Source organism: Lissotriton helveticus, chromosome 7, assembly GCF_964261635.1.
Source record: "Lissotriton helveticus chromosome 7, aLisHel1.1, whole genome shotgun sequence".
Lineage (NCBI taxonomy): Eukaryota > Metazoa > Chordata > Amphibia > Caudata > Salamandridae > Lissotriton > Lissotriton helveticus.
In genome coordinates, this window is record NC_136068.1 from 741,165,200 (window position 1) to 741,191,509 (window position 26,310).

At 44.8% G+C, this 26,310-nt stretch overlaps 1 protein-coding gene across 2 annotated transcripts in view; it reads right to left on the reverse strand.

Annotated features, from left to right (window-relative positions):
- Window positions 1-1,588: 1,588 nt before the first annotated feature.
- LOC144769074 (E3 ubiquitin-protein ligase RNF14-like) overlaps window positions 1,589-26,310 on the reverse strand; it is a 189,934-nt gene continuing 165,212 nt past the window's right edge. For both annotated transcript variants that reach the window (XM_078653074.1, XM_078653075.1), the window contains exon 8: window positions 1,589-2,791. In XM_078653074.1, the coding sequence (XP_078509200.1) occupies window position 2,791 (1 nt within the window). In that variant the 3' untranslated portion in view covers window positions 1,589-2,790. The remainder of the gene's footprint in view (window positions 2,792-26,310) is intronic.

Consider the following 26,310-nt stretch of genomic DNA (forward strand, 5'->3'; position numbering starts at 1 on the left):
TAAAAGACATGGAAAAACACAGATTGACATTTCCATTTGGATACAGAAATCTAGTGAGAACATCCTCTATACTGTGCAATTCAACTTGTTAACATAGGGATATACCTGTCTGTGTAGGTGTTTGGCATTGTGCCACTGACTTCTGTCCCAGTTGAAGCCATAAATCTGGCTGGATAAAGAGTAGTAAAATAAACATTAATACATGATGAAAGTTTATGGGCTTGTGTTACAGGGCATTTAGAAGGATTTTATATGTGATGTGTGATTAACATTGGAGGTATAAGTGAAGGACAGATATATATGAGTTGTTGTAGATTTGTGTTGATAAAATAGTCATAGCTGTCAAGTTTTCTTGGTTTATGCATGACTGGCTAGGCCAGTATGGGTTTTTAACTTACTATTCTTGGGCTTTTTGTCTTTCTTAACTCAGTATAAACCACTACAGGACCCATAATTTTAAGAACATAATAAGAACTGCCTTTGCTTGTCACACATGGACCTGGGAACTAACCAGCTACGCAGAGTAGAGGAGGGGGCACGGGTGTTTATGAACTTATCTGGCACCCCATTAGTATTGTCCTGAAGTGGCCGGCCATCTAGCCATTGAGGGTGCACGGTGGGAAGGATATCCCTTTTGAGGGATGTGAGATGCAGACAGGCTCCAGTTGGTCCTCCAGGAAGAACTTTTGCCAGCTGAATCCTGGAGAACTTATCCTTCACCCGCCACCTCTCCTTTTGCTATTTCTTTTTACTGTCCAGACCACTACTGTACAGATTTCCTTCCCCATGCATTAGCAGTCTGTGACCTCCTTTCATCAGGCTGCCTTCTAGGTGCCTTTGAGGGAGGCTGGATGCAGCCAATGTAATTGCTCATAGTATTTAACTACAAATGTAACTGCAGAAGCTGTCTCCTCAGTGAAATGTCTCTTCCTCTTCAGCAAAGGCAGCATTCGGTAGTGTCCGGGATGCAGCTGTGGCTGCATGACCCCAAAGTTTAAGAGGAAAGTAACAGATTCTATGGCGTGGGTTGTATTTATGTTTTTGTTAGGGAATGTGTGTCAGGTGTGCTGATTTCTTTCAGGTGTGTATCATTTTCCCATTAACTGCCATTCAGAGGTCTCCGGTCCATGTGTGGAGATCTCCTATTCAGTACCACGCGGAGTCTCCGTCCCGTGAGTGAAGTCTCCACCCCAATTGCGGATAGTCCACCAGAAGTAAATGCAATCGTAAGTTACATGTTGTAACTATATGGGCATAATTTATGATTATTCTGACTCCACCCCCTAAACTGGGAGAGCAGAGACATGTAAGTCTACACTTTCGAGTAAATTTACACTCGGAGTTTGTGAATAGCTAAAAGTAACACATTTCTTCAAATGTTTAAGGGTAAATTACACATGTAAGTTTACTCAAAAGTATAAGTTTCCTTTGTGAATAGCCCCAAAAGAGAATAAGTGGCATCCATAATGCCTTGGATGACTAAGACTCATTACTAGTAACCACTGTTTTAGGCTTATTCTTTCTTGCATTGCTAATCGCTCAGCTACACAATAGTGTTACCAATGTACTCCACAAAAGTACTGTGTCATTTGGTATTCATAAACATTTTTATTCAAATTTCGTTCTTACAGTTCCTGGTAGACATAAGAAATTAAAACTGATAACTTGCAGTAATGTTCATTATATAAATATTTTTTAAATACTTTACAAACTGTGAGAGAAATCCCTAATCACACTGTTGCATTGTTATATATTTTAATGTAATTGCCTTATGAGAATTTATGATGAAAGATTGAACATGATACATCTGAATAAAATATTTCCAGGAAATTGTATCAACCTGATTTAACCACATGCATTTGTCACATGCACATCTTTTCTAACATGACTACGATAGGTGCACAAATTTGAAATGTTTACCAATTACATGTATCAAGCTTTTAACTTGAGGTTATGTTTTAGGTTCGCTACTAGTATAGTTTTATTTTCATTTCCCAACTGGCAAGCAAGGCAGATCATTGTCAAATCCCACCAGAAAAGACCACAGAATAATTTCCAGTATTATAGAAAGATAAAACAATCGCAACACACACCATCATCCACAGAATTTTAAAGGAAATCAGTGCGGATAGCTGAGAGGAGGTATCCCCGTGCCTGTCAAGATGCCAGCAAGAGCAGCCAGTCTCTTGTAATTTGGTTACCTTACATATTAACAAATAAGAACAGGGCAATGCTTTCTTCTGAAGAGATATAAAAACTAATTTGATATTGGAGGGCTATAAAAGCAATAATTACTTTTAATAAATTGTCCAAGTGTTTCTTCATTTTTTTAAATGTGATCTCAAAAACACCAAGGTGAATAATAACATAACAGCCAACAACTTCCATATCTCAGGAAATATGCCGCTGGAGTGCAAAGGTAATGTAAACATGAGCTATATTACTATAGCTCATTTTCTCAGTTAAGCCATGCTTTTGTCGATCAAGTATTAATGTTCTAATGATTTTCAAAGGTGGCAGTACAAATGAAGTAACACCGTGGGATAAACATGCATTCAATCCACCTGATGTTTTTCACTAACTCTTTAGCTGTAAGCCATTCTTCCACTCGCCATCAGAAATGCACAGAGTGGAATCCTTGCGCGATATATTGCAGTTGGAAGAGGGTTTGATGATGAGTGAACCAAGTAACTGAGCTGACTTGTCCTTCTTCGTTGAGGTTGGTTGCTTCTTGGTTTGTTTTTCTCTTTCCTTCTTTCCTTCTGGTTTTGCCTCTAATAATTAGTAGTGTCTACGAAATGAGATAAAATAAAGCATTGTTGTGATTAGCAAAGGAAACCTTAGTGCCACAGCTTTTATTTTCTTTGTAGAATGCAGCGAGGGATTGACCAGCATGCTTTAAAGAGATAAAAGTTTGCATTATTGTTGATAAAAAGCAAGATTTACAAAAACGACTTCCACTGCATGAGATTACTCATAATGCTTAAATGGCAATGTAATACAGTATCTCTACAAACAAACAAATCAACCCCCCAACTGGCTCTAGTGTCTTTTGAGCACATTCTACTTTGTCCATGCCTATCTTTATTCTCTGGAGCATCTAGTCTAGTGTTTGACCTACTTTTCTTTCAACAGACTCACTGGTTTTCTTCATCTCAACCTACAAATTCTCAGGCAAGCTGGATCAAGGTTACATGCTGACCTTCTGCTGTTTCCCTTCCCTTGACCTAACACTCTTCTGCCAAGCATGCCTGCTCACTTGACTATGGCTGCCTATTGACCAAATGGTATTTTTTACACTTGCATTTACAGTCCTCCTGCAAGCCATCCTGCTGTCTAGGCCGTGGCTGTCCGATGGTTTGCTAGTATTTTCCTCATCTGGACCAGCTGGGACTGGACATATGCAAAGGTTGGGTTGGGTTTTAGTAGCACCAACTTGCCCCCCTTACTTTTACTAACCAGCTTATCTGCACATAAATTGGTCTCCAAAATGCATTGTTCCATGTCCAGAGTCGCAAACTCACCCAGATGGAGTGATTGAAGAAGGGGCAGTATTGCCCTCTTGGAGGTTTAGGCTACTGCATTACTCCCATGAGTGTCTATTTCAGCAAGTGTGATGGCAACAGGCATGGAGCCTCCGGGCCAGGTGTGAAGGGTGCAGAAGATAATACATGTTTACATATGCCACTGTCCCAAGCCATGAGACCGTCATCCTGCTTCACCTATAGATTTGTTTATACAGCATGTCCAGGGGAGTATGGGAGTTGAACAAACTAATTACCTTTGGTAATGCTCTGTCTGCTGGATATTCTATCTCAACACAGATTCCTTACCTTCACAATCTGTCCAGCAATTGCTCCCATGTGCAAGAAGCAGTGTTATGGGACTCCAAGGTCACCTTGCTTGCGTCTGGAAGTGACAGCACATAGCTGTTTATAGGTGCCACACCTGCATATTAATGTCAGCTTTAAACCAAGCATTCTGCATCCTGAGACCAGGGCCACCAGAAACAAACTGATATATGTGACAGTGTGCAAAATCTAACTTGGAACCTTCTTAACTCCTAGAAGGCAACTCAAAGAATGAGGAGAAGTGACTACTAGTGATATAGCAAACACAACAAGATGATGGACTGAGTGCTGAAACTTTTCAACCACTCATCCCCAGTCAAGAGATCTGTGTTTAATCCATCATTCTTTTGCTCACTATGCCACCTCAGTTTGGACCCAGCCATATGCAAATCAGGCCTCCCTGGACTGGAAACTAGCATCCTGGGACCGATTTTGGGGTTTCACCCCTAATCAGCCTGGCTAGCTAGAATCCAGTGGCACAGCGAGCAAGGCCCCCACATCTGTGACTGGGGGTGAGTGGTTGAAAAGTTTCAGCACTCCGTCCATCATCTTGTGTTTGCTACTAGATACAAAGTCAACGGGGTTTGCCCATATTACCCTCCTATACCTGGGCCAAGAAACTACACATTGCGCAGAAAAATGGTATGGAGGAACAAATATCTATTCACGTACTTAATCATAGGGTACATCAAATTAACCTATAAATGGTACAATGTCCAATTTCAATTTCTTAAAAAACAGTTCAATGAGTACACATACCACAATGACTTCCTTTGAAAAAATCAATAACTATTTTTTTCTTTTCTGTAAATAGCAAACGTGAAATTACATATATATAGACATCTACATAACCAACATTAATAGACATAAACATAAACCAATTGTTTGTGAATTGTTGAACATGTTGCAGGCAATAAACGCTTAAATGGAATAGAATTATCCTATTACAACTTTATTCACTGGCTCAGTGGTGGATTGGGATGCATAGTGATTCGCTGAGGAGCTGTTCAATGGGAAGCCATAATTAATGTTTTAAATACAGTTCATGTCCACTACCTGTTTTCTACTCTGTGAATACATTTAAAGTGTGAAAAGAAATAAAAAAAGAAAAAAAAGAGGGTTGGTTCAGAAAGCACAAGTTGAAAGGGCCAGGCTAACAACAGGACAAACAGGAGCCAATGTTAAAGTTTAGCCGGCAGCGGATTGACCTAATGGCTCTCTAACAAGGCCACCAACTTTGCCCAATATCGAGAATAGATTGACTTTGTGGATGGGCAAGGAGCAGCAAAATTGACATCCAGTACTTCCTTCGGCAGATCGAAACCACTCAACTGGATCAACTTGATCTCCAAATATATGGAGGTGTAGATATTGGAGGTTTGGCCTTTTGGGAGAGTAGGTCCTCCTCCAGAGGTAGATGGAGTGGGGAACGGACACTCAGACGTATGAGGTCATAATACCAGTCCCTCCAGTCAGAAGGAGCAGAGCCTGATACCTCCTGACATTCTTTAGAACACAAGGATGCTTAACAGTAAGCCTTCATGGAGGTGGCGAAAAGACATACCCCACTTGGCGAATATTCCCTGGCCCACCTCTGGATGCAGATGTCACTTGTGCTTGGCTAGATGGCATCTGCTGAGCTCATCTTCTCTGCAATTCAAGCACCCTCGGTAGATGGCTGATATTCAAGGAAATTCCTTGAGGGTCCAGTACGGGCCACAGCCTCAGTGCAACCTGGCACAGTGTACGTGACCCTACAAAGCCTTATACCACATGGCTGATGTGTTGTCTGTCATGATTTGCACTGGACTGCCCTTGTTGGAAGGAAGTAAGGCCTTGAGATCTATCACTTCTGTGAGCTCTGGATGGGAGAGGGAGAACAGCCTGCCACAAGTCAAGTCAGAATCCTTCATCGATCACAAAGGTTCGGAGCCACCTCATCCAACACACACATTTTCCACTACTGAGCCTATATGTGCCAATGGGCATAGGGCACCAGCAGAATACACAAGGTCTGGAGCCTCAGAATCATCCAAATCTGAACACAAGACTGAGCCTGAAGCATCAGGAGTATACCCTGAATGTCCTGGACTCGCTACAGGGGTGGAAAGTCTGTGATTACAATGTCCAGAAAGGCCACTTCTAAGGTAATCAATCGTCTGCACTGGCAGAAGGTCAGATTTCAGCTTTTTGATGGAAAACCCTGGGAAGAGAGAAGCGAGATGGTCGGCCACATGTATGACTTGTCTGACTGTGATAAACATGCCTTCAATAACCAGTTGTCAAGGCACGAGAAGGCATGCACTCCCGACATGTGAAGATGGGCTGTGTTCACCACACTTACCTTCATGAACACTGGTGCTGAGGTGAGGCCGAATGGCAGGAGAGTGAACTAAAAGTGATTCTTCCCTTCTCACAAAGTGTAGGAACAGCCTGTGAGACTGCAGGGCATGTATATGTATAAACAGTCCTCAGGATCTAAGGGTGAGAAGGCCTAGGAAAGAGTCAACATCTTGGATTTGTCTCTTTGAAAGAAGGTGTTCCAGAAATGTGGGTCAAACAACAGTACGATTTCACCATGCTTCTGGGCATCAAGAAATAATGGGAGTAGCACTGGCTGCATATCTTTCTCGGGGATTTTCTTTGGTACCTCTTTGTCCAGCAATGACTAAACCTCTTTGGCAAGGATGGAGGCATGTTCTGCTGAAGCTTGAGTGAAAGCAGGAGAAACTGTAGGAGAGGTTGATAGAAGGGGCATAACTATGACTGTCAACATGCGGGACCCACTGGTCTGAGTAAACCAAATGCCATTTGGGCATGTAGGAGCATTACTTACCCTACATGCTGTGGATGACTACCGAGAGGGAATCAGAGCAGGTTGGCTGCTGGAGGGGGAAAAGAACATGAGCATGGACCTTGTTGATGTTGGCTCTGTCCTCTGCCATTGCTATGCGCCCTGGAGCTGTGAAACGCTTGACAGCCTGATGCATCGGCTGAAATAGCTCCCTCTGTCATGATGACATATCCGTACACCAGTATTCATAACCTGACTTTCAATCCATGGAGTCCATCTGGCCCACAAAATGTATTAGGCTGCTTCCTGTCTGTTGTGGCCAGCGTGTGCAAAGGAATTCCGAAACTGTTTAAGATATTGCTCACCCTATCCCAAAGGGCATGAGTATTATTCCCTTGTGATCTAGGCAGATCAACAATGAAATCTATCAATATCATTGTCCACGACTGAGAGGGCATTGGCAAAGATTGCAACTCACCTGCAGATGTATTAGGACCTGTCTTGGTTTGTGTAATATATTGCAGGAAATAGTTCTTGACAGATTGAGACATACAAGGCAACCAAAAAGGCCAAATGTGGGAGAACAAGGATTGGGTGCAAACTGAGATGGCAGCAGAATACTCATGCAACTACTCAAAGGAGCTTTTCATATTGACTGCCACTATTGAACCATAAGTGTTGTTCTCAACTCGGAAGTGTGATGTACAATAGTGGGTCAGCGGTCTAATTGTCCCATGGCAGGGAACCCCTCCATCTCGCGCACTGTCCTTTCAGATCCAGAACCAGAGCCTCTGTGGCTGACGGCCGGCATTATCGACATTTAGCATGACACCTGGCAATGAAATGGAGGTGTGGCTGGTGAGGGGATTTGTAGAGGTCTAATATGGTCAATCACAACTGGGGCAGGACCCACCAGTGGAATTTCATAGGCAGAATCTATGTGGCCCGAAGTCAATTCAGGAGGACCCTGAATAGTCTGGAAAAGCTGCAGTATTGCCTCCTTATAGACCTACTGTGGAGTCAGAAACCTAGGATGCACTGGCTCCATCTGTGGAATGTGGTCAGAGTTAGGTGCTGGGTGTTTACAGTGCTGACTGCTCGAAGGACAAAGACTTCGACCGGCACCGAGACTTGGAACGGCATTGAGCTGGCTACTTTGAAAAGAACCATTTCTTTTGCTCTGCTAGATATAATCTCACCTTCTATCACTGATGGCCTTTGAATGCTTAAAGAAGAATTTTTTGTATGACTTCGAGTCATGCTTGATCCCCAACAGCATCTGCTTCCTGCAGTAGAGGATGGTTTGAAGCCTGTAATCTCTCAGGGGACTCCTCCCGTCCACACTGTTACAGAAAACTCTTTTGGAAGTTGAAAAAGAACTGTCAAAGTCGGAAGCGGAGCTCTGGATCCACGTTGAAGGTTGTGGAAAGAAAGGACCAGATGTGAGCACACAGGGTGGTGCCTATATATGACTGTCCATCGTCACTTCGGAGGAGGGAGTGGTCGCTGCGTAGTCCACTGGAGCCACCAACCGGCATGAAGGAGCATTTGCTTGAAAAGTTTTCGGGATTATTCAGGTTAGAATTCTGCTGTTAGGTCTATCCATCAGAAACATGTATACACAGAAAACTCAAAGTGTATCAAATGCACACCTAAATATGGCAAAGATTGAAGATTCCAGATGATTTCCAGAGCAGACTTCAAAGATGTAATAGTGGGCCCTCGATTTCTCAAAATTAATCTTAATGCACAGAATGTATCCAACTCATCACCCAGGCGTGGTAAAGAAGTCGCAGAATGGCTCAGGACACACAGCCCTTGGATGGCGTATAATGCCAAATTATGATATTTATGACTCACCTCAATACCCATAAACAGATGGGGTTGGCAAATATCAATGACAATGTGTTCCAAGAGCAGAGCAAAAAATAAAAGGGAGAGAGGACAACCTACTATCTCACAGGGACATCCTACCAGTAAGGCACTTGTTAACCTTATTTGTAGTTGATTGTTTCTGGAAGTTAGCCCCAGAAGGCCAGCCAAGCAAGATTGGGTCCCAATCTAAAGGCCGAAAACAATCCCTCAGAACACCCAATGCATGTGATTAAATGCCTTTTTGACATCCAGAACTAATACTGCCAAGCTGTCAAGGGTATATCCTGTGTACATCAATCACATGTATTACCTTGCTCATAGATCCTCCTCGTCCCAGTCCTAACCAGGTGAGGCCGCTTGCCCCTAGACAGGCTATACACACTAGTCCTATTTTTATTTCTGTAGAAACTTAAGGCTTTTACTCCACCATTCCTGTTTTTGTTCCTGTTTATTTATTTATTTATTTATTTAGTCATTTGTAAAGCGCATAACAGCTACCCCCAACGGGGGTGTCCCGGCGCTGACAGCAAGTGAAGTCCCAGAGGGTTCAGTAGAGAGTTCCTGCGGGTTAAATCTGAGAGAAAAACCAGGTTTTGAGTTTCCTGCGAAAAACAACCTCGGATGAAAGGAGTCTAAGTTCTACTGGCAGAGCATTCCACAGTCTAGAAGTGGCCACGACGAATGCTCTACCGCCTGTTCGGGTCAGACGAAAGCGAGGGCAGAACATGAGTCCAAGATGGTTGGATCTTAGATCCCTCGTAGCAAGAGATCGTCTGATTCTATGCCTTAAAAAAGCCAGGCCACGGTCGTTAAGAGCTCTAAAGGCCAGGACTAGAGCCTTGAACTGAATGCGATATCTCACAGGTAGCCAATGGAGTTTGGCTAGGTAGGGTGAAATCGAGTGGCGATAAGGGATGTTACATATCAGCCGGGCTGCTGAATTCTGCACAAGCTGCAGCTGGTTAATGAGATATGCCGGGGCACCAACATAAAGGCTGTTGGAATAATCCAGGTGGGATGTAATTAGAGCATGTACAACTGCTCTGCGGGATTCGAGAGGTATGAAAGGAATGATTTTTTTAATCATTCGAAGTTTACCAAAACAAGCTGATGAAACCTTAGTGATTTGGGTTTTACAAGACAATGCTGTGTCAAATTGGAAACCCAAGTTACGGGCAGCTTGCACAGGTACAGGGGGGGGATTGAGTTGGGAGGGCCACCAAATGTTGGAAGGAATAGGAGATTTTTGATTAAAAAATAGCACCTCAGTTTTGTCGGTGTTCAATTTTAAATTGTTGGTGGACATCCATGAGGCGATGTTAACCAGACAATGGCGGAAGTGAGCCATGGTGCTGTCAGAGTGATCCCTAAAAGAAAACACAAGCTGAGTATCATCAGCATAGGAGATCACTCTGACGCCCCACGCCTCAACTAACTCCGCCAATGGCCTCAGGTATACATTAAATAAAAGGGGACTGAGGGCAGATCCCTGCGGTACCCCCCATCTCAATGATTTTTTGGAGGAGACAAAAGGTCCAAGGGAGACCTGTTGAAATCTATCAGACAAGAAAGATTTCACCCAAGCCAGGGGAGTTCCTCCTACACCCACCTCCTGTAGGCGAATCAATAGAGTGTCATGTGAGATGGTATCGAATGCTGCGGATAGGTCGAGGAGGACCAACATGGCCTCCTCGCCCCTATCCACACACTCGCGAATAGATTCAGACACTTCCAGCAGTGCTGATTCTGTGCTGAAATCAGGCCTAAATCCTGACTGTGTATCATGGAGAAGATGGTTAGCTTCCAGATATTCAGACAACTGCTCCTGTACCGCTTTCTCCAACACTTTTGCGGGCTTGGGGAGCAGTGAGATGGGGCGGTAGTTGTTGAAGCATAGTGGGTCGGCGCCTGTTTTTTTTAGAATAGGTATCAACAGTGCCTGTTTCCATGGAGAAGGAAAAAGACCCAACTGCAGAGAAGAGTTCCAAATATCTAACAAGGGCTTCATCAGAATTGGTGCTAAGTCACTCAAAACAAGGGCAGGGGCAGGGTCCAAGGGAGAGCCAGATTTACATTTCAGATACAGAGATAGAGCATGGTCTTCCATGAGTGGCTGAAATGAGGTGAACACTGCCACATCGTTACTGACCTGAGCTGGCGGTATAGCGAGGGGAATATGCTGGAAGTTTACAGTGATGTTATTAATCTTTTCATAAAAAAAGTCAGATAGTCCTTCACTGAGTGAGGGGGTTGGGATAATTGGGGATTCTAGTGCAGAGGGGTTAGCGAATTCCTTAACAATATTAAAGAGGATCTTGGTAGAATTTTCCGCACTTTTAATTTTGTCTGCAAAGTACTCCTTCATAGTCGAGCGTTTCAGTTTATGAAATTCTTTTAGCGCAGATCTATAGCGGGCTTTAGCCTCCGAGTCATATTCACGGCGCCAACTACGCTCCAGTTTCTTACAATGGCTTCTATTATCTCGCAATAGCTGGGTAAACCAAGGGGCCGAAGGTTTAGATCTTAAAGAGGAGAGGTTTTTAAGGGGGCAATTTGCTCAATAGCATCAAGGAGATCTTTATTGAGAGTGGCCACACGTTCATTAAGATCATTAACTGGAGAAGCCAGAGTGCATTTGAATTCCTGTTCAAGAGCAGAGCAGGTAACTTTGTGCCAATTTCTTCCCTTGTCCCTGCAAAGAGTTTCTATCCTAGGTGACTTGGACATGGACACCTCAAACGGGATTAGATAATGATCCGTCCACGTGAGGGGCACAGACGGAAGGACTATAAGGTCAATCAATCAATCAAGGTCAGACAGATTAGAAAAGATCAGATCGAGGGTGTGGCCTGCAGAATGGGTCGGGCCACACACCCTTTGGGATAGGTTCAGGCCTTGCATTGCCTCAAGAAGATTTTTAGCAGGTATACAGTCATGTGCATCCACATGATGATTAAAAAATCTCCCAAAACAATGAAGTCGGAATGCTTTAAAGAGAGGTCAGCCGTGGTGGCTATTAGCGAGGTGAGTGCCGACTGATGGGAGCGTGGAGGATTATATACCAACAGTCCTGAAAATATGGCAGCAGATGACTCATTAATGGAAAAATACAAAGCTCTATAGGTTCTAAATTTGGAATTTTCCTAGAGGTCATAGTAAGGTGTTCCCGTATAATAACAGCTATGCCTCCGCCTTGTTTTGAGCCCTCGCGGCTGATACCTATAAGGCGATAGCCCGGGGGAATAGCTAAGGTTATATCTGGGTTGGATGTATCTTTAATCCAGGTCTCGGTGAGAAAGAGTAAATCCCAGGAAGTGGATGATAATAGTATCCAAATCTCGCTCGAATGGCATGGCAAGGAGCGGCAGTTTAATAGACCCGCCTTGAGGGTTCGTGTAGCCAGGGCGGAAGGCTTTACGGTGGGGGCAGGGGAGGTGGTAAAGGCAAAGGAGCAGTTATTACAAGTAAAATTGGGGCAGTAAGAAGAGGCCAAGTTGCAACGAATCTCGGGGGTGCAGGGTGCCTGGTTGAATGCCATGAGCTCCGCTCTGGACCAGGAATGACAACGAGAAGGGGGGGAAGCAGCAGCATGGCTGGCCCTAGGCACGGAGCTGGCGCGGACGGGCGCAGACGGGCTCGCCTTTGGCGCGCCGTAGGCGCGCCCGCTGCGCTTCCGATGCCAGGTGACCATTTATGCTTGTGGTGCGGGAGGGGCCGAGCACTAGACCGCTCGCCGGCTCCTCGCCTCACCCAAGATGGCGCCCAAAGTAGTAGAGCCCAGCCAGACCTTAGTCGTCTGGAATAGGGGCTACAGCGCTTAGGGGCAAGGTAAGAAGTACCCAGAGAGCAAGCGCCGAGTGCGCAGGGAAGAAGGTGAATGTTTTAAAAATATAGTCGAACACAAAACAGCAGTAAATACAATTTAGCCACAGGTTTAAAATCGTGTGCACCTGTTCAAGACAGGTAAGACACGCGTGATCACTTGCTTGCCTTATTTTTGCATTTTATATGGTCTATAAGTTGCCATTTTGCTTACTGCTGTCATCCTTCAGAGGGATTAGGGTACACTGCCCGCTGCCACGCTCCTCGCTCATGTGCATTGCTGAGGCGGGGAGGCTGTCCGGCGGACTACGGGTGGGATCTTCAGGTGCTGGGAGTTCCAGCAGCACTCTTACCCCAGCTGCAGTATCTTTGTTTGTAAATGCGACTGCAGGGAAGGCAACACTCCGCTTTTTAAGCAGCCAAGTCTTGTGGGGTCTGAGATTTGTTTCTTAGAAATAGATATAAATAAAAAGTAGCCTTAGCACTTCTGACTGCCTGCTTCTTATAGCGCTAAAATTGAGTCTCAGGACGGATCTCCGGCACCTGGAGGGGGAAAAGTGGCACAGAAAAGAAAACATGTGCAATCCTTGGAGGAGGAAGATTTGCTACAATTTAAAAAAAGACCTCCAGACATTTATTATTTAGGTGGTAGAGGCTGTGTTAAATGATCCTCATAACAAGAAGCAGAAGGGGGAAATGGATGATGAACACATAATTCCTTTACATGAGAAATATGTGCAAGGGAAGCTTTTTTTCTGGAAATGTTGGTACATATAAGAGAGGTCCTTGATTTCGATCCTAACCCTAAATAAGGAAGGCTTTTATGCACAATATAGTGCTTCTGGGGTTGATGATCTCCCATTCACAATGAAATAAATGAGCTCATTGCCAAGGAATGGAGTGATATTGATAAACAGAATATTCCTTGCTTTCTGAACAAAAGGTATTTAATTGACCAATTTGAAGAACAATTCCCGCAAGTCCCAAAGCAAGCCCCAAAAATGTATACTCTTTTGACTTCAATGGCCTCTTCTTTGTCTTTGGCCCTGGAGACTCTACCCTGGCAGATCCAGTTGACCGAAAGGTTGAGTTAATCTCAACACGTTCATACGGAACATGCAACTTTGGTCTGTGAGCCAGTGCATATGCTGCATATGCCTCCCAAGTTTTGTTAAAATTCTTTGAGAAGTTGTTTAATTGCCTACAGGTAAAGAGCGATCCGACTCCCTTTCTGGCCCAGATGGAGATTCTGGATCAATTCCTATCGGATGTGACATTTGTTAAACTTTAGGTGATGCGTCTACCTCCGGGGCCCCAGTGGCTGGAATCTGTGTCTTTTGGATGAAGCCTTAGACACTGGAAATTAACCAAAAAACTTTAGTCGATAAATGTCTGTTTTTGGGTCCCATACTCTTTGGTGAAGAGTTAAACAATATGGTCCAATGGTCGCTGGAGGAGAAAAAATTACTTATGCCCTTCTGATTGTTTCAGGGATGGAAATATTTTTTTCACAAACAGAATGTGCAGGGGCAGCAAGATAATAGTCATCCCTTGGTGGCTGGGCTAAAGGTAAGGGAGCAGCTTTTGCTGCCAAATCCAGACCAAAAAGGCTGGTTGTTCAGGAACCAAGTCAGAAATGACTATCCAGAAGTGGTAGCAAGACTTCAGATTTCCCTCCCTCAGTGGATGGAACAAATTAAGGATCAGTGGGTCCTGCCCATCAATTATCAGGATTATCAAGTTTCTTTTGTTTGTCATCCTCCTCTAAATGTCTTCAAGTCTATTCCATTGTCAAAAAACCCTCTTAAAAGGAAGGCAATGCTCAGTGGTGTCCAGAAATTGCTTCTAAAGAAGCCAATGGTGCCAATTCCAGTGAATCAGGAACAACTGGGATTTAATTAGATAGGCTTTTTGGTACAAACACCAGACAGTTCTTTTTGTCCTGTATTGGATTTGAAAAATCTCCACAAATTTGTAAAATTGGAACCTTTTTGAATGGTGATTCTTCAGTAAATTATTCGACTGATTTAGAGAGGCAATTATTTGGCTACCCTAGATTTGGAAGTTGCCTATTTCCACAACCCAGGCTAATCAGACAGTCAGAAGTATCTAAGATTTGCGGTGGAGTAGAGACACTATCAATTTCAGGCTCTTCCATTTGGGCTACTGACTTCGCCTGGCTCCTTTGGTGGCAGTCATACAACTTAAAGGTGTCTCTCTCTCTCTCTCTAGCCATACCTTGACGACTGGCTAGTTTGTGCTTCGTCTCTCCATAAAGCTCAAGAAGCAGTGAAGCTGTAAATCGACCTACTCCACCAACTGGGGTTCATACTGAATCTGACAATCTGGTTCACTGACTACAATTTATTGGTGCGATTTTTGACACATAGAAAGAAGCAATGTTTCTCTCTCACATCAGGATCGAGATATTGCAGTCCAACTGTCAGACCTTGCTATCCCTTCCATTAGCATCAGCACAGTTCTGGTTGAAAGTACAGGGGATCCTGACTGCCACATATAGTGGCACCTTGGGCTCGACTCCATCTAAACCCACTGGTAAATTATCTATTGAGCCCTTGGGATCCACTTTAGCCAACTACGGCAGACAGGTTTCTTTGTCATCGACAATTGTACAGGAGTTGTGTTGGTGGTAGTACACACCCAATTTGGAGAAGTGTATTCCTTTTCAGATGCCTCCCCATGTGCTATTGACAACAGATACCAGTTTGTGGGGTTGGGGAGCGACTCTGGGAGGGCTGGAAGCCAAAGGTCAGTGGTCGGAGGTGGATAGGGTCCGTTCTTCCAATTGAAGAGTGTTGGCTGCGATGTGGGAAGCAATCCAGTTTTTTCAACGCTAGCTGTTGGGTTTGAACCTGATAGTCTGAACAAACAATTAGGTGGCAAGGTGCTACTTCAATCTCCTGGAAGGTATGAAGTGTCCACGTTTGAATATATTAGCACAGATTATCTGTTCATGGGCAGAAAACAATCTCATGGCAATGCGGCCAATTTATCTTGAGGGGTATCTCAGATACCATGCAGACAACGTCAGTTGCAATCTCCCTTCATCTGTTCTTTTCCACGCGTCTCTGTCAGTGTTTCATCAGGTGTGTGGTCTATTCAGGGACCTCGGATAGATCTATTTGCCTCTCCTCACAATACACTTCTTCCAGTTTCCTACACAGAGATGAGTTGCCATCAACCAAGGGCAATGAATGTTCTCTTGGTTCTTTGGCTCCAGGGACTTTTGTATGCCTTCCCACTGATTCCCCGTTGCCCAAAGGTGTTGCAGAAGATTTGGGAGGAGAGGGTGGAGGTGGTAGTAATGGCCCCCTTCTGGCCAAGATGACAGTGGTTTGTTTTGTTGCTCAACCTCTCGAGGTGCAGATTTATTAAACTCCTGTTACTTCCATCTCCTCTGCAATTTCCACTCTTACATCTACATCAGATTCAACAACTAAAGTTGATGGCATGGCACTTGAGAAATAAGCATTGGGGGATATAGGTTGTTCTAGCCAGGTAGCTAGAGACATGCAGCTTTCTCATAAACCTTCTACACTGTCACCATTTAAGAAAAGTTGGGGTTCATTTCTTAAATGGGGTAGAGCAGGTGTTGGCAGATCCATTTCAGAGCTTGGATTTTTTATAGGAGGGGTTTGAAAAGGAACCTGCCTCTGCTACCTTGGTGGCTCAATGGGTGGCAATATGGGCCTTTAGGAGTTCTAGAGGTGAGTTGGATCAGATTGCTCCATTGATTGCTCGTCTGCTGAAAAGTTTGGATCTGCGGAACCCTGATTCACATGTTATTTTTCCCTCCTGAGGCTTGACTACGGTTCTCAAAGGCCTATAACTTTTGCCATTTGGAGGTTAAGGGAACTGGGAGCCCAGTTTTCTTCCTATCCATATTCCAAGAGTCAATTCGAAATTTCACTTGCAGGAGGAGGGCTTCGTCTCGTCCAGGAGGAAGGTGATCAGGTTCTGTAGCGGGAATTCCGTTCTCCTACAGAACTGTGCGTAGAGACTCGGAACCTCAGTGAATTAGGGTGCCCCAAAACTCACCTCAGTACCCAAAACCCCTTACCGAGCTAGCTACAGTGTCTCATTGGCCAGTATAACTTCCCAATGTTTAGACAGACCAGAACATGAACTTAGAATACCTCAGATATCGTGGAACACATGAACACTCTTTCGTTATACAATCATTTCAAACCAGAACGTGGAGTAAATGAGGACAAGTGCATATTTGAAATATTTATTTACTAATGCAGGGTTCTCAAACGCAGTATCTTATATAAAACAAGCAAACATATTATAAGAAACAAAGTTATAGGAATAGTTACTAGTCCATAGAAAGTGAAAGGTGACAGCATGCTAAAATGCTGAAATGAATAGGAGTTAGCAACACCTAATTCTCACCCTCCCTAACTAGCATAGGATATTATATCTATGAAGGTCTCTTTGGGTTTTAGCAGGGCGGGCCCATACCTCAAAATCTCAGTGGCAGAGGATCACATCATCTTCCACCAGCTCTCTGCATGCGAAGCACCATCAAGTGTGTTACGTGTACCCTCAGCAAAGCAATATAAAACGCGCGTAAAGCCAGTTTTGGCAGCAGCTGCATTCATGTTATGTCTAGAAAGGTGCGAAGATCAGACCTTACAATAACACTGTGTCGAGTTATCCTGGGAAACTTCAGCACTCACTGTGCAGACATATGTTACCAAACAAAACTGATATCAGAGCAATAACATATTATTCTCCTGTAAATCACAACGCTCTTCTAGGTTGAAAGCTATAACAACAATTATGTGTCGTGTGCAAAAGTAGCAAAAAGGAAAAATGGCGTTTAAACACTTTACTAAGCTCATGCTAACTTAACACGGTATATAGGTAAGCAGTATCTATATGACACCCCCCCAATGATCCGAGCACGGACAAAATAAGGAATATAGCCATGTAACGTGAATTACAAGACCAGAATAAGGACACATCTTGAAAACAGAGTTCAATATTAACTAGTCAGGTCAATTCGTAATATCCGGTGAAATATCCCTCATAGATGGTATGTAAAAATTCTCAACCATGTCAATAGGTGTGGGAGTGTATAATTTCGTACACAAAAAACGTTCCAAAATTCTGTAAAAATGAAAGGGCCTTCATAAAAGTATCTAAAGTCTTTTTAGGACAGGACTGAATAGGCAAAATATGCAGCAACAGCCTCCAGCATGAAATCACTGTCATCATCCGAAAACAGTTCAGCCATCCAATTCATTAGAGGGAAAGAACATACGTGCTCCTCCAGCACCGGAGCCTCTAGCATCATCAGGTGACAACTCGGTGGGTTCTCAAAATAGCTCTGTGCCAAGAAATATTGCGCCGCTGCAAGTACATTCCATTGACCCATTAGTCCATGCATCGCTGCCAAGGCCATAATCCTTTCGTCAGAACAAACCAACTCGTGAGCAACTACGGGACTCATCAGGTGATTAAAATCGACGTCAGGAGATACCGTCTTGCAGAGACACAAATCAAGGGCCCAGTCGAAATCGCAGCTCAGGCAATGAAACACCGGCTGGACACACGTAAAATAGGAAAATCGAAAAGATAATCCAAATGCCGTGCTTAAAGTCGCAAGCGGCAGTGTGCCATAGTATTCAAGCATCCGGTTGCGAAACAGTGCCAGGTTTGGCTGTGCGGCTTCTAACACAGGACGGGCATCCATTTTTAATAAAACAAAAGATCACCAGGACGCCTGCAGCTACCGCAAGCAAAACCGGAAAGCCACCAAACAGGCTCGAAAATATACTGTGGAAGAAAGCAGGGATGACCCCAAATATTTTCTCAAAAGAAGTCACGAGACCACTGCTAACTAGTTTAAAAAAATGTTCCAGGCCAGAAGTGGAGGAGGTATTACAGATCTGATGGACCAGCTCGCTGAAATGCAATGGCAAATCAGTATTTAACAGCGCTTGCAGCTCTGTGTGCGTGTTAGCTATGTGAAGGACGAATGTTTCTCGAGCCGAACTCAGGGACACCTCTTTCTGAGACAAAAGGGCTCTTATTCTACTCATACCATTGAACTCTGCTTTCAAGGTTGGGATACGCGGCCAGATGGAAACATCTGAATTCCCATGTGTAGGAGGATACAGAACGTTTTTGCAACACACCACCCATTCTGATACGGTTACCACATAGGCAACACCTCTAATTAACCCACAACAGTCTTCATTATTTAAAAGTAAGTAACTGCCATTTGCCAGTAATGTGAAAGTAGGAACGATTGCGGGAATTGGAGTGCCTTTTAAAACACAGGCTAAATTTGGCCGGTTCTGGTTACAAGAGCCGTGCAACTGAATGTGTCCACAGATTAATGAATAATCTGGGGTTTCAGTGCACTCCTCCCCTTTAAGATAAACCTCCTTCTCGTCTTTCAGGCAACGATAAGTGAACGGAAGAGACCATACCTCATGGAGAAATGAACTTCCCAGTGGTTCATATCTACCTATTGCAATATAGCGCATACAATTGGTAAATTTATACAAAGCAAATGGTAACGTAATTAACCCGTGGATAAGCCACGTCGCAGCAGTGGCTTCCGCCACAGAGAATGGCAAAGACTCCAATCTCTCAATGTGTAACATGGAAAACGAGGCATCCCACATTGAAAGTAAGCGCTGCTTGTCAGTCAAATTAAAAGGGGCAAAAAGAGAGGACACATTCATGTATGACCAAGGCACCCGCCCCGACTTAAGCGTTTGTAGGGTCCAAGCAAATTGCATAATAGAACGCAATTGATTCTGTCCATGGTATAATACAGACACCTCATCTTGCACAATATTAACAACAGAAGACACAATGTTATTTAACGTGTAAATGCGGGAAGAAAGCATGTTAATACTGTTGTCCACAACTGCAAGCACCTTTTCTAAATTAGCTTGATCAATAGCTTTAAGGCGTGTAGCTGCCTCAATTTGTGAAGTCTTCCAGATTTCATTGTAAATCGCATATATCATTCTTTTAGATCTACCACTTTCCGGGCCTTTAATAAAATCGTTTAAATCCACATTATCAGAGAGCATTGATAGATGCAGCTTGACTGCAGCAAAGGTAGAATGTTTCAGCCAATTCTGACATAATTTTCCTACTAAATAAGTGGTGACCTAATGGCCCGTATCAAAGCGGGGATCAGGCCTAACGTGTGTAAATCCATCAGCTAAATCCAGAAAACGATGTTGGCATGAATCTGAACTTCTGTGCCACATCAGCCAACCCTTTGGATCCAAACTGGAAATGTTAAAGGAAGCATTTTGCAACAAGGCCTGCAATTCATTAATTGAAAACTGTGTAACATTATTCCAGACGGAATATTCTTCTAAAGTAGGGACAGAAGGTGCATTTAATTTTTTAGAAGTAGCCAATCCAAAGCATGTAGTCTGTGAAATACTAGAATTCAAAAACAACATATGATTCGGGATGAGACATGCACGGTGCAAAGCTTCAGTGCCTTGTACCTGCCAACTTTTAGAACCCCAAACCGATTTAAGGTCAATGGTTTCCTTCCATAGCTCATAGCCCTCAACAGCCAATTTGTCTAGAAAGGACTTCGAATACAACAATTTGGTATCGGTAAGTCTAACCTTGGACATGGGCTTCTGTGTCATTTTGAAATAAAAAGACTTGGGATTGGACTGATTAAAGTCGGTAAAATAAGTGTACTTATTCAAAAAAGTACTCGAACTGCCTTGTGTAGGTGCCGGGCAATGTTCCCACTGAGTGTAATTCACAGTCTCCCGTCTGGAATTTGCTTTATGCAGATAATGATTGCCAAAATGTTGGAAGCAAAATAATTCACCATAATTAGCAGAATCTTAGTATAAATCTTCAGCATCAAAGGCAGCATAATATTTCAAATCAGAAAATAATGTTTCTACGGCCTGAACATCCCAATCATCAGAACGTATATTCTGTTCACCACATCCCCCATGTTAACTCTGAGCACATTTGGGACATTAACCACTTCAGTAGGGCCAAGTATCTGAAACTTAACCGCATCCCACACAATCCCATCAAGAACAGGCCAAGTCCTGATGTTAACAAAACGGAAGCCTCTCTTCAGTCGGTGTGCTGAATGTGACGAGGAAAGGGGGGCCAAAGTTCCATTCAGATGCCGAATGCATGTTCTTTCCTCGACATAGTGGCCATCGATAAGACGAAAAAAAAAACACAAAACCAATAGACATAAAAAGGTAAATTGATAAAAGAACCAGCCAAATATATGTCCAAGGGGGATCAAAAAATGTTTTTAAATAACGTGGCATAAATAGCAAAACGTGAGGGCTTTTTTGAAGTTAGTGAAACAGAGTCAAAAGAGAACCTGGATTCCGTGGCCAAACGTGTTTGCAAATCTGGCATTGATAAGTCAGTTGGGTAAGTGTAGTCAAGTTCATCAACGTGATCAACAGGTAAAGTACTTAATAAAGGACTGGAAACAGCAGGCATCTCGAGGGCCACCTCAGGCATAGGATTAGAAGCAGTGGCCAAAACAGAATTTCTCACAATTGAAGGACAGGAGACCGCTGGAATCATACTAAGAAGAATCGGCCACTCTGCGTATCTTGACATTGTCAATTGAAATAAACCTGTTTTCCTTACAACCTGGTAGTGGAAGTAAAACGACTGTTCTTGTGCCCTTCATGCCAAGCACAGGAACAGGTGCTCGATAGGAAGGACCAAATTCTTTCTTGTTATCGATCTTCTCCTGAACCACATCACCAACTTGGGGTAGCCAGCCTACTACCGGGATCTGCAACGCATCATCCGATGTGGAGGGCAAATATTCCATTGCAAGACTGTCTCTGGTCTTTTGTAGATCCTGTAAAACATCGAAATGTTCATCTACGTCAAAGGGACAAACATCTTGATACCAAAGAGCATTTCCTATGGGGTCCGCCCACCCAGAGACCTTCTAGGGAGATTATTAAGTGCACGCTGCACGCCATTGAGGTGGGCCAGCCAGTTTCTGCCAGTGCCTATAACTCGTGCTGTCAAAGATTGCTTTAAGTCACGGTTCATTCGTTCCACTACACTGTTACCCTCAGGTCTGTAGGGAGACGAAAACTTGACTTGGACCCCCACCGAAATAATGGCATCCTTATACGCCTTAGAGGCGAAAGTCGGACCCTGATCCGAATGGAAGGTGCCACAGGCAAAAATCCCTACAAAGACACGCAAATCTCTTATGACAGTCCGTGAATCAGCGCTGCGATGGGGCCATACCCACACAAAGCGTGTGCATGAATCAACTGCTACTAAGATGTACTTATACGCAGTATCAGAAGAAAAAGGACCGCAGTGATCTAAATAAACACAACCTAGTGGTTTATTAGATATGTACAACTGTGTCTGTGGCGGACGCGCAGCAGTCGAAGGTTTAACCTGCTGGCAAATGTCACATTGAAGGACATAGTCGCGCATCTGTTTGTACAGCCCCCGCCAACAGAAACGTTGTTGTAATTGAGCTACAGTGGCCGAGACGCCCGCATGCGCAGACGCCACACCTTCATGCGCCGCTGTAATCAAGCTAGCCCTGCGATCCGAGTTGGGAATCAAACGTTCTCCAACCCCAGGAATTTTCACAAAAGGAACCTTATCGGGAGTTAAGTGGTATGTGTACTTCGAAGGGAACCCCGTAGGATGTTTACCTCCCTTCTCAGTGGCAGCAACTGCCACCAAGATGTCACTATCAATCTTACTTTTGGACCGTGTAACTGCTGCAACTAAATATGTAGATACCGCTGATTTCGCTGCCTCATCAGCAAGCGAGTTACCGACAGTGTGGACTCCAACACGTTGATGGCCAAGAGTATGAATCACAAACACGAGGGGCAACTGCTCTTTGAGCTTAGCCACTCGAACCCAGATCATTTTATGTTTTATTGTGCTACCCTTGGAATCACGAAAGTCATTCTGAATCCAAAAGATCAAGTTCTCATTGTAAGACTGGACACAGTAATAGGAATCACTCACAATAAGAGTCGTCACACTAGGATCTGCGTACTCCAACGCGAGTAAGAGAGCACGAAGCTCTGCCAATTGTGCGGTGCAGTCCCCTAGAGTCTGCGTGTGCACTACTCTGGACTTGAACTCATCGTTCACCATGGCACGGACCACAATGGCGCATGCGTAAACGTAGGCGTGTTTAGAGCCATGCGCAACCTGCGCCGAACCATCAGTGTAAATGATGCAATGAAAATCCTCCAAAGGTCGCATAGCCAAAGGAGCCGGATGAACGAATTCATACTGTAAGTACTTCTGCGACCGTAGCGTGGCGTCAAAAATAAACGTGACATCCTGAGATGTCAAGGATGCAGCCCATTGAATCCACCGAGGGTGCAAAGCTTTAGAATTTGGTACACTGGCTTTCGTAACTGCCTCCAAGGCAGGACACGGGGTAACAACCAACATGCGTTTTCCCTGTGTCAGGGCACGTTCTTTAAGAATCGCCATCTGCACAGCCGTTAAAACTTTCTCCACAGTGGAAAATCGCATTTCAGCCAAAGTGTACAAGTGCGATTTGTAGGCAATAGGTACTGTGTCCCCTTCATTAAAAGTAAGGTACGTGAAACCCACCGTCCCAGGGATTATTCTTATCACCAGGTTGGTGTGGTTATCACGAGTCAGTAAGAATTTAGAAGCGAGCAGATCAGCCTGCAAGGAATGCAAAATGGCGGAGTGCTCAGACAGCCAGCATGATTTGGAAAAAGTAGGTTGTATCAAAGCGTACAGAGGCTTGATACGCTGGGCATAATCCGGAATGTATGTCCTTCCGAAATTCAAGAAACCCAGTAAAGATTGTAATTTTTTCAGTGTTGTCGGAGCGCGCAGTTGTGCGCATTTCTCCAGGAAGTGAGGAGCCAAACCTCTACCTTCATTGTTGAGCTCATAGCCCAGGAACAACACTGTGTACTCTGCAATATGCGATTTTGCAAAGTTAAACTTGTAACCCATGTCTGCAAAGTTACAAATTATGCTGTTTACGCGACACAGATGCTCCCAAAGTTCGTCGTCTGTCAGATATATGTCATACACATACGAGCATGCATCCGAGTCGATCCTCTCTAACAGGGAGACTATGCGGGCAGTAAAAATCCCAGGAGTATTTTTATAGCCCATTGGGAGACGCCGAAATTGTTTTTGGACATCGCCGCAAGTAAAGCTGATCCATTGGGAACTAAGACCATCCAACTGGTGGGCATAAAAACCGTTGGAACTGTCAAGCGTGGTCTTAAAACGCTTACGCACAAGACTATTCACTAGTGCAGAGCCGTGAGTATTCTGTACAGCACAGTTACGGCAATGCGAGTTTAAATGCCGGTAATCCAAAACCAAACAATATGAACCGTCAGGCTTATTTACAGTAAAAAGGGGGTTATTCATTGGTGACACACAAGTTTCAAAGACACCTTGATATTCCAATTGTTCAAGGATTGCCGCGACGGAAGCTTTGGCTTCACGCCGTATGGGATATTGAGGTTGAGGCTGCGGCTGAGAGCGTAGTGGAATCTCGTGGCAAGGGGACAATTTATCCCAACCACATTGGTTGCGGTACAGAGCTGGCGCTAGAGCCTTAGCCCACTCTTCTGCAAAATGTAGCGCATGCTCTTTCGAGACTGTGTTCGCGAAACTGGGGAGGATCACCTCCTCCCCTCATGGCGCTGCGAGCACAAAAGGTGGGGGCCAGTCAGCCTCTGAAAGCAAAATGTCATACGTAGACGAAAGATTTTCCCAAAATACCCCTTTTACGGTACGTTGTATGTCACCTTCGATTAACAGGACAAATTTTTTTTTTTGATTTTTTTTTTTTGATTATAAACTTTTATTCTCCAAACATGCACACACACAGCTTCCCGCCTACAACCCTGGGGCCGGCAGCAAACTAGGATCATGACAATACAATATGCAAGTCGTTGCTCCTGAAAGGGAGAACGGGAGAAAATTTGCCCATCTTCGCTCAGCGTCATCCGTTCCAGGTGACCTAGCTTAATTACAGCAACTACAATATTTTGCATAGACGCCAATGCCCCAAGCCCCTACCTCCCATTACTTCGGAAGGGTGCGCTTAACGTCTCCCAGTGTTGTATTGATAGTCTCTCGTTGTGTGCGCTTCCGACTTCGTAGTCTAAATCTAATTTTCTTAGCCCAACTTACCAACTAACCCCCCTGCCCCCCCACTGCCTGTGCTCCTCCTCCTTTTGGGTAACTGCCTTCTCTCCGTTCTATGTCTCGTGTCCCAGTCAAATCTTCCCGCACACTCCTCATCCGTCCACTCCCTCACTCACCTTTCACTCCCATCCCGAATATCTCCCCGTGCATCTACTCTGTGTCCTTGGTCCTTAGTATCAGCGCTTCTCGGGCGTCCCCCCGTGTCGCCCTTTCTAGTGCCTTGTAAGTGTCTAGTCTTCGTTGCCCCCCTCTCTTTCTCGCTGCCCCTCAGTCTCCTCCTGATCCTCAACCGCGTCGCTCCTTATCGACCTGTATGTCATGTATTGGTCCCAGAAGTTCCGCGGCCTACTTACAGGGGGTAATAGTTCGCTATACAGCTGGGACTGCGTACAACTGTACAACATCTCCCTTTCCCATCCACTTTTAGTTGGCAGCGGGCCACGCATCCAACGCATCGCAATCGCTCTCCGTGCCATGAGTAAACCTATGCCAGCCAGGCGACGCGCAGCTGGAGGTACACCTCTGGTGTGTCCCAGCAGAGCTAACGCCGGGTCCACCGGGAGATCTATCTCTAGTACTCGCCCCAGCTCGAGAAAGACCTCTTCCCAGAAGTTGTTTATTCCTGGGCAGGACCAAGCCAGATGCAAGAAGTCCGCCACTGGCGCACTGCAGCGTTCACATTCGGGCGTTTGCCGGAGACCATATCTATGCAAACGTTCCGGAGTGTAATACACTCTTTGGAGAAATTTAAACTGCACAAGCCTATGCCTAGCATTCAGCGATACCTTTTTCGCATTTAGGCAGCAATCTCTCCACATTGTGTCGCTTATCTCCGTCTGTAAGTCTCGTTGCCACGCCTGTCGGGCCTTCGAGGGTTCTTGTGCTCTGTGATTCTGCCCCATCCTATATAATCGTGCTATCATCTTGCCGCTCGATTTCGTTTTTATTACGTAAGACAGCTCTGGTATTTCTGTGGGTTCCTCCATATCCGACCCCAGCAGCTCCTGCAGGGCTGCACGGACTCTGTGCAGATGGAAACGATGCAGCAACGTCTCCGAGTTCTGTGGAGGAGCAACCTGTTCCCAGCCGACTACCTTCCCGTCCTTGAACAGGTCCCCTAGCGTGTGTATGCCTAGCTGACTGAGGGCACGCGTGACCCCCTTTTCTCGCAGCGGAGGTATCCAAATGGCCCATTCAATTGGAATCAGGGGGGAATACAGCAGTGTGCAGTCACGGCTTCTGGCCAAGGAGTGCCATGCGTGATTCGTAGACTTAATAGAGTCCAGAGTGACCACATGTCGCGTGACCGGTGCAAACACCGTCGCCGCTGGCTGGAGGGGCTTCGCAAACAGCGTTTCTAGGATCACGTGAGGTATATTGCTATCCCCGTGTATCCAAGTGTGCAAGTGCATCGCTTGTGCCACCCTGTAGTACTGTTCTACGTCCGGTGCCCCCATACCGCCTTGCTCATAAGGTAGTGTTGGACTTGCCACTTAACCCTCGGTTGCTTACCTCCCCATGCTAGCCTCGTGAGGGTCTGGATTAGCGCTTTAAAGAACGCCTTAGAGAGGACCACCGGTAGGTTGGTAAAAAGAAACAAGAACCTCGGAAGTACCAGCATTTTCATGAGTGCAATGCGGCCCGCAAGTGACAGCGGCAGCTGGCACCACCTGTCCACATCTTCAGTTAATTTCATGTAAGCTACACCGTAGTTTTCCCTGATCAGTACCTCCGGGTCTGGATGTA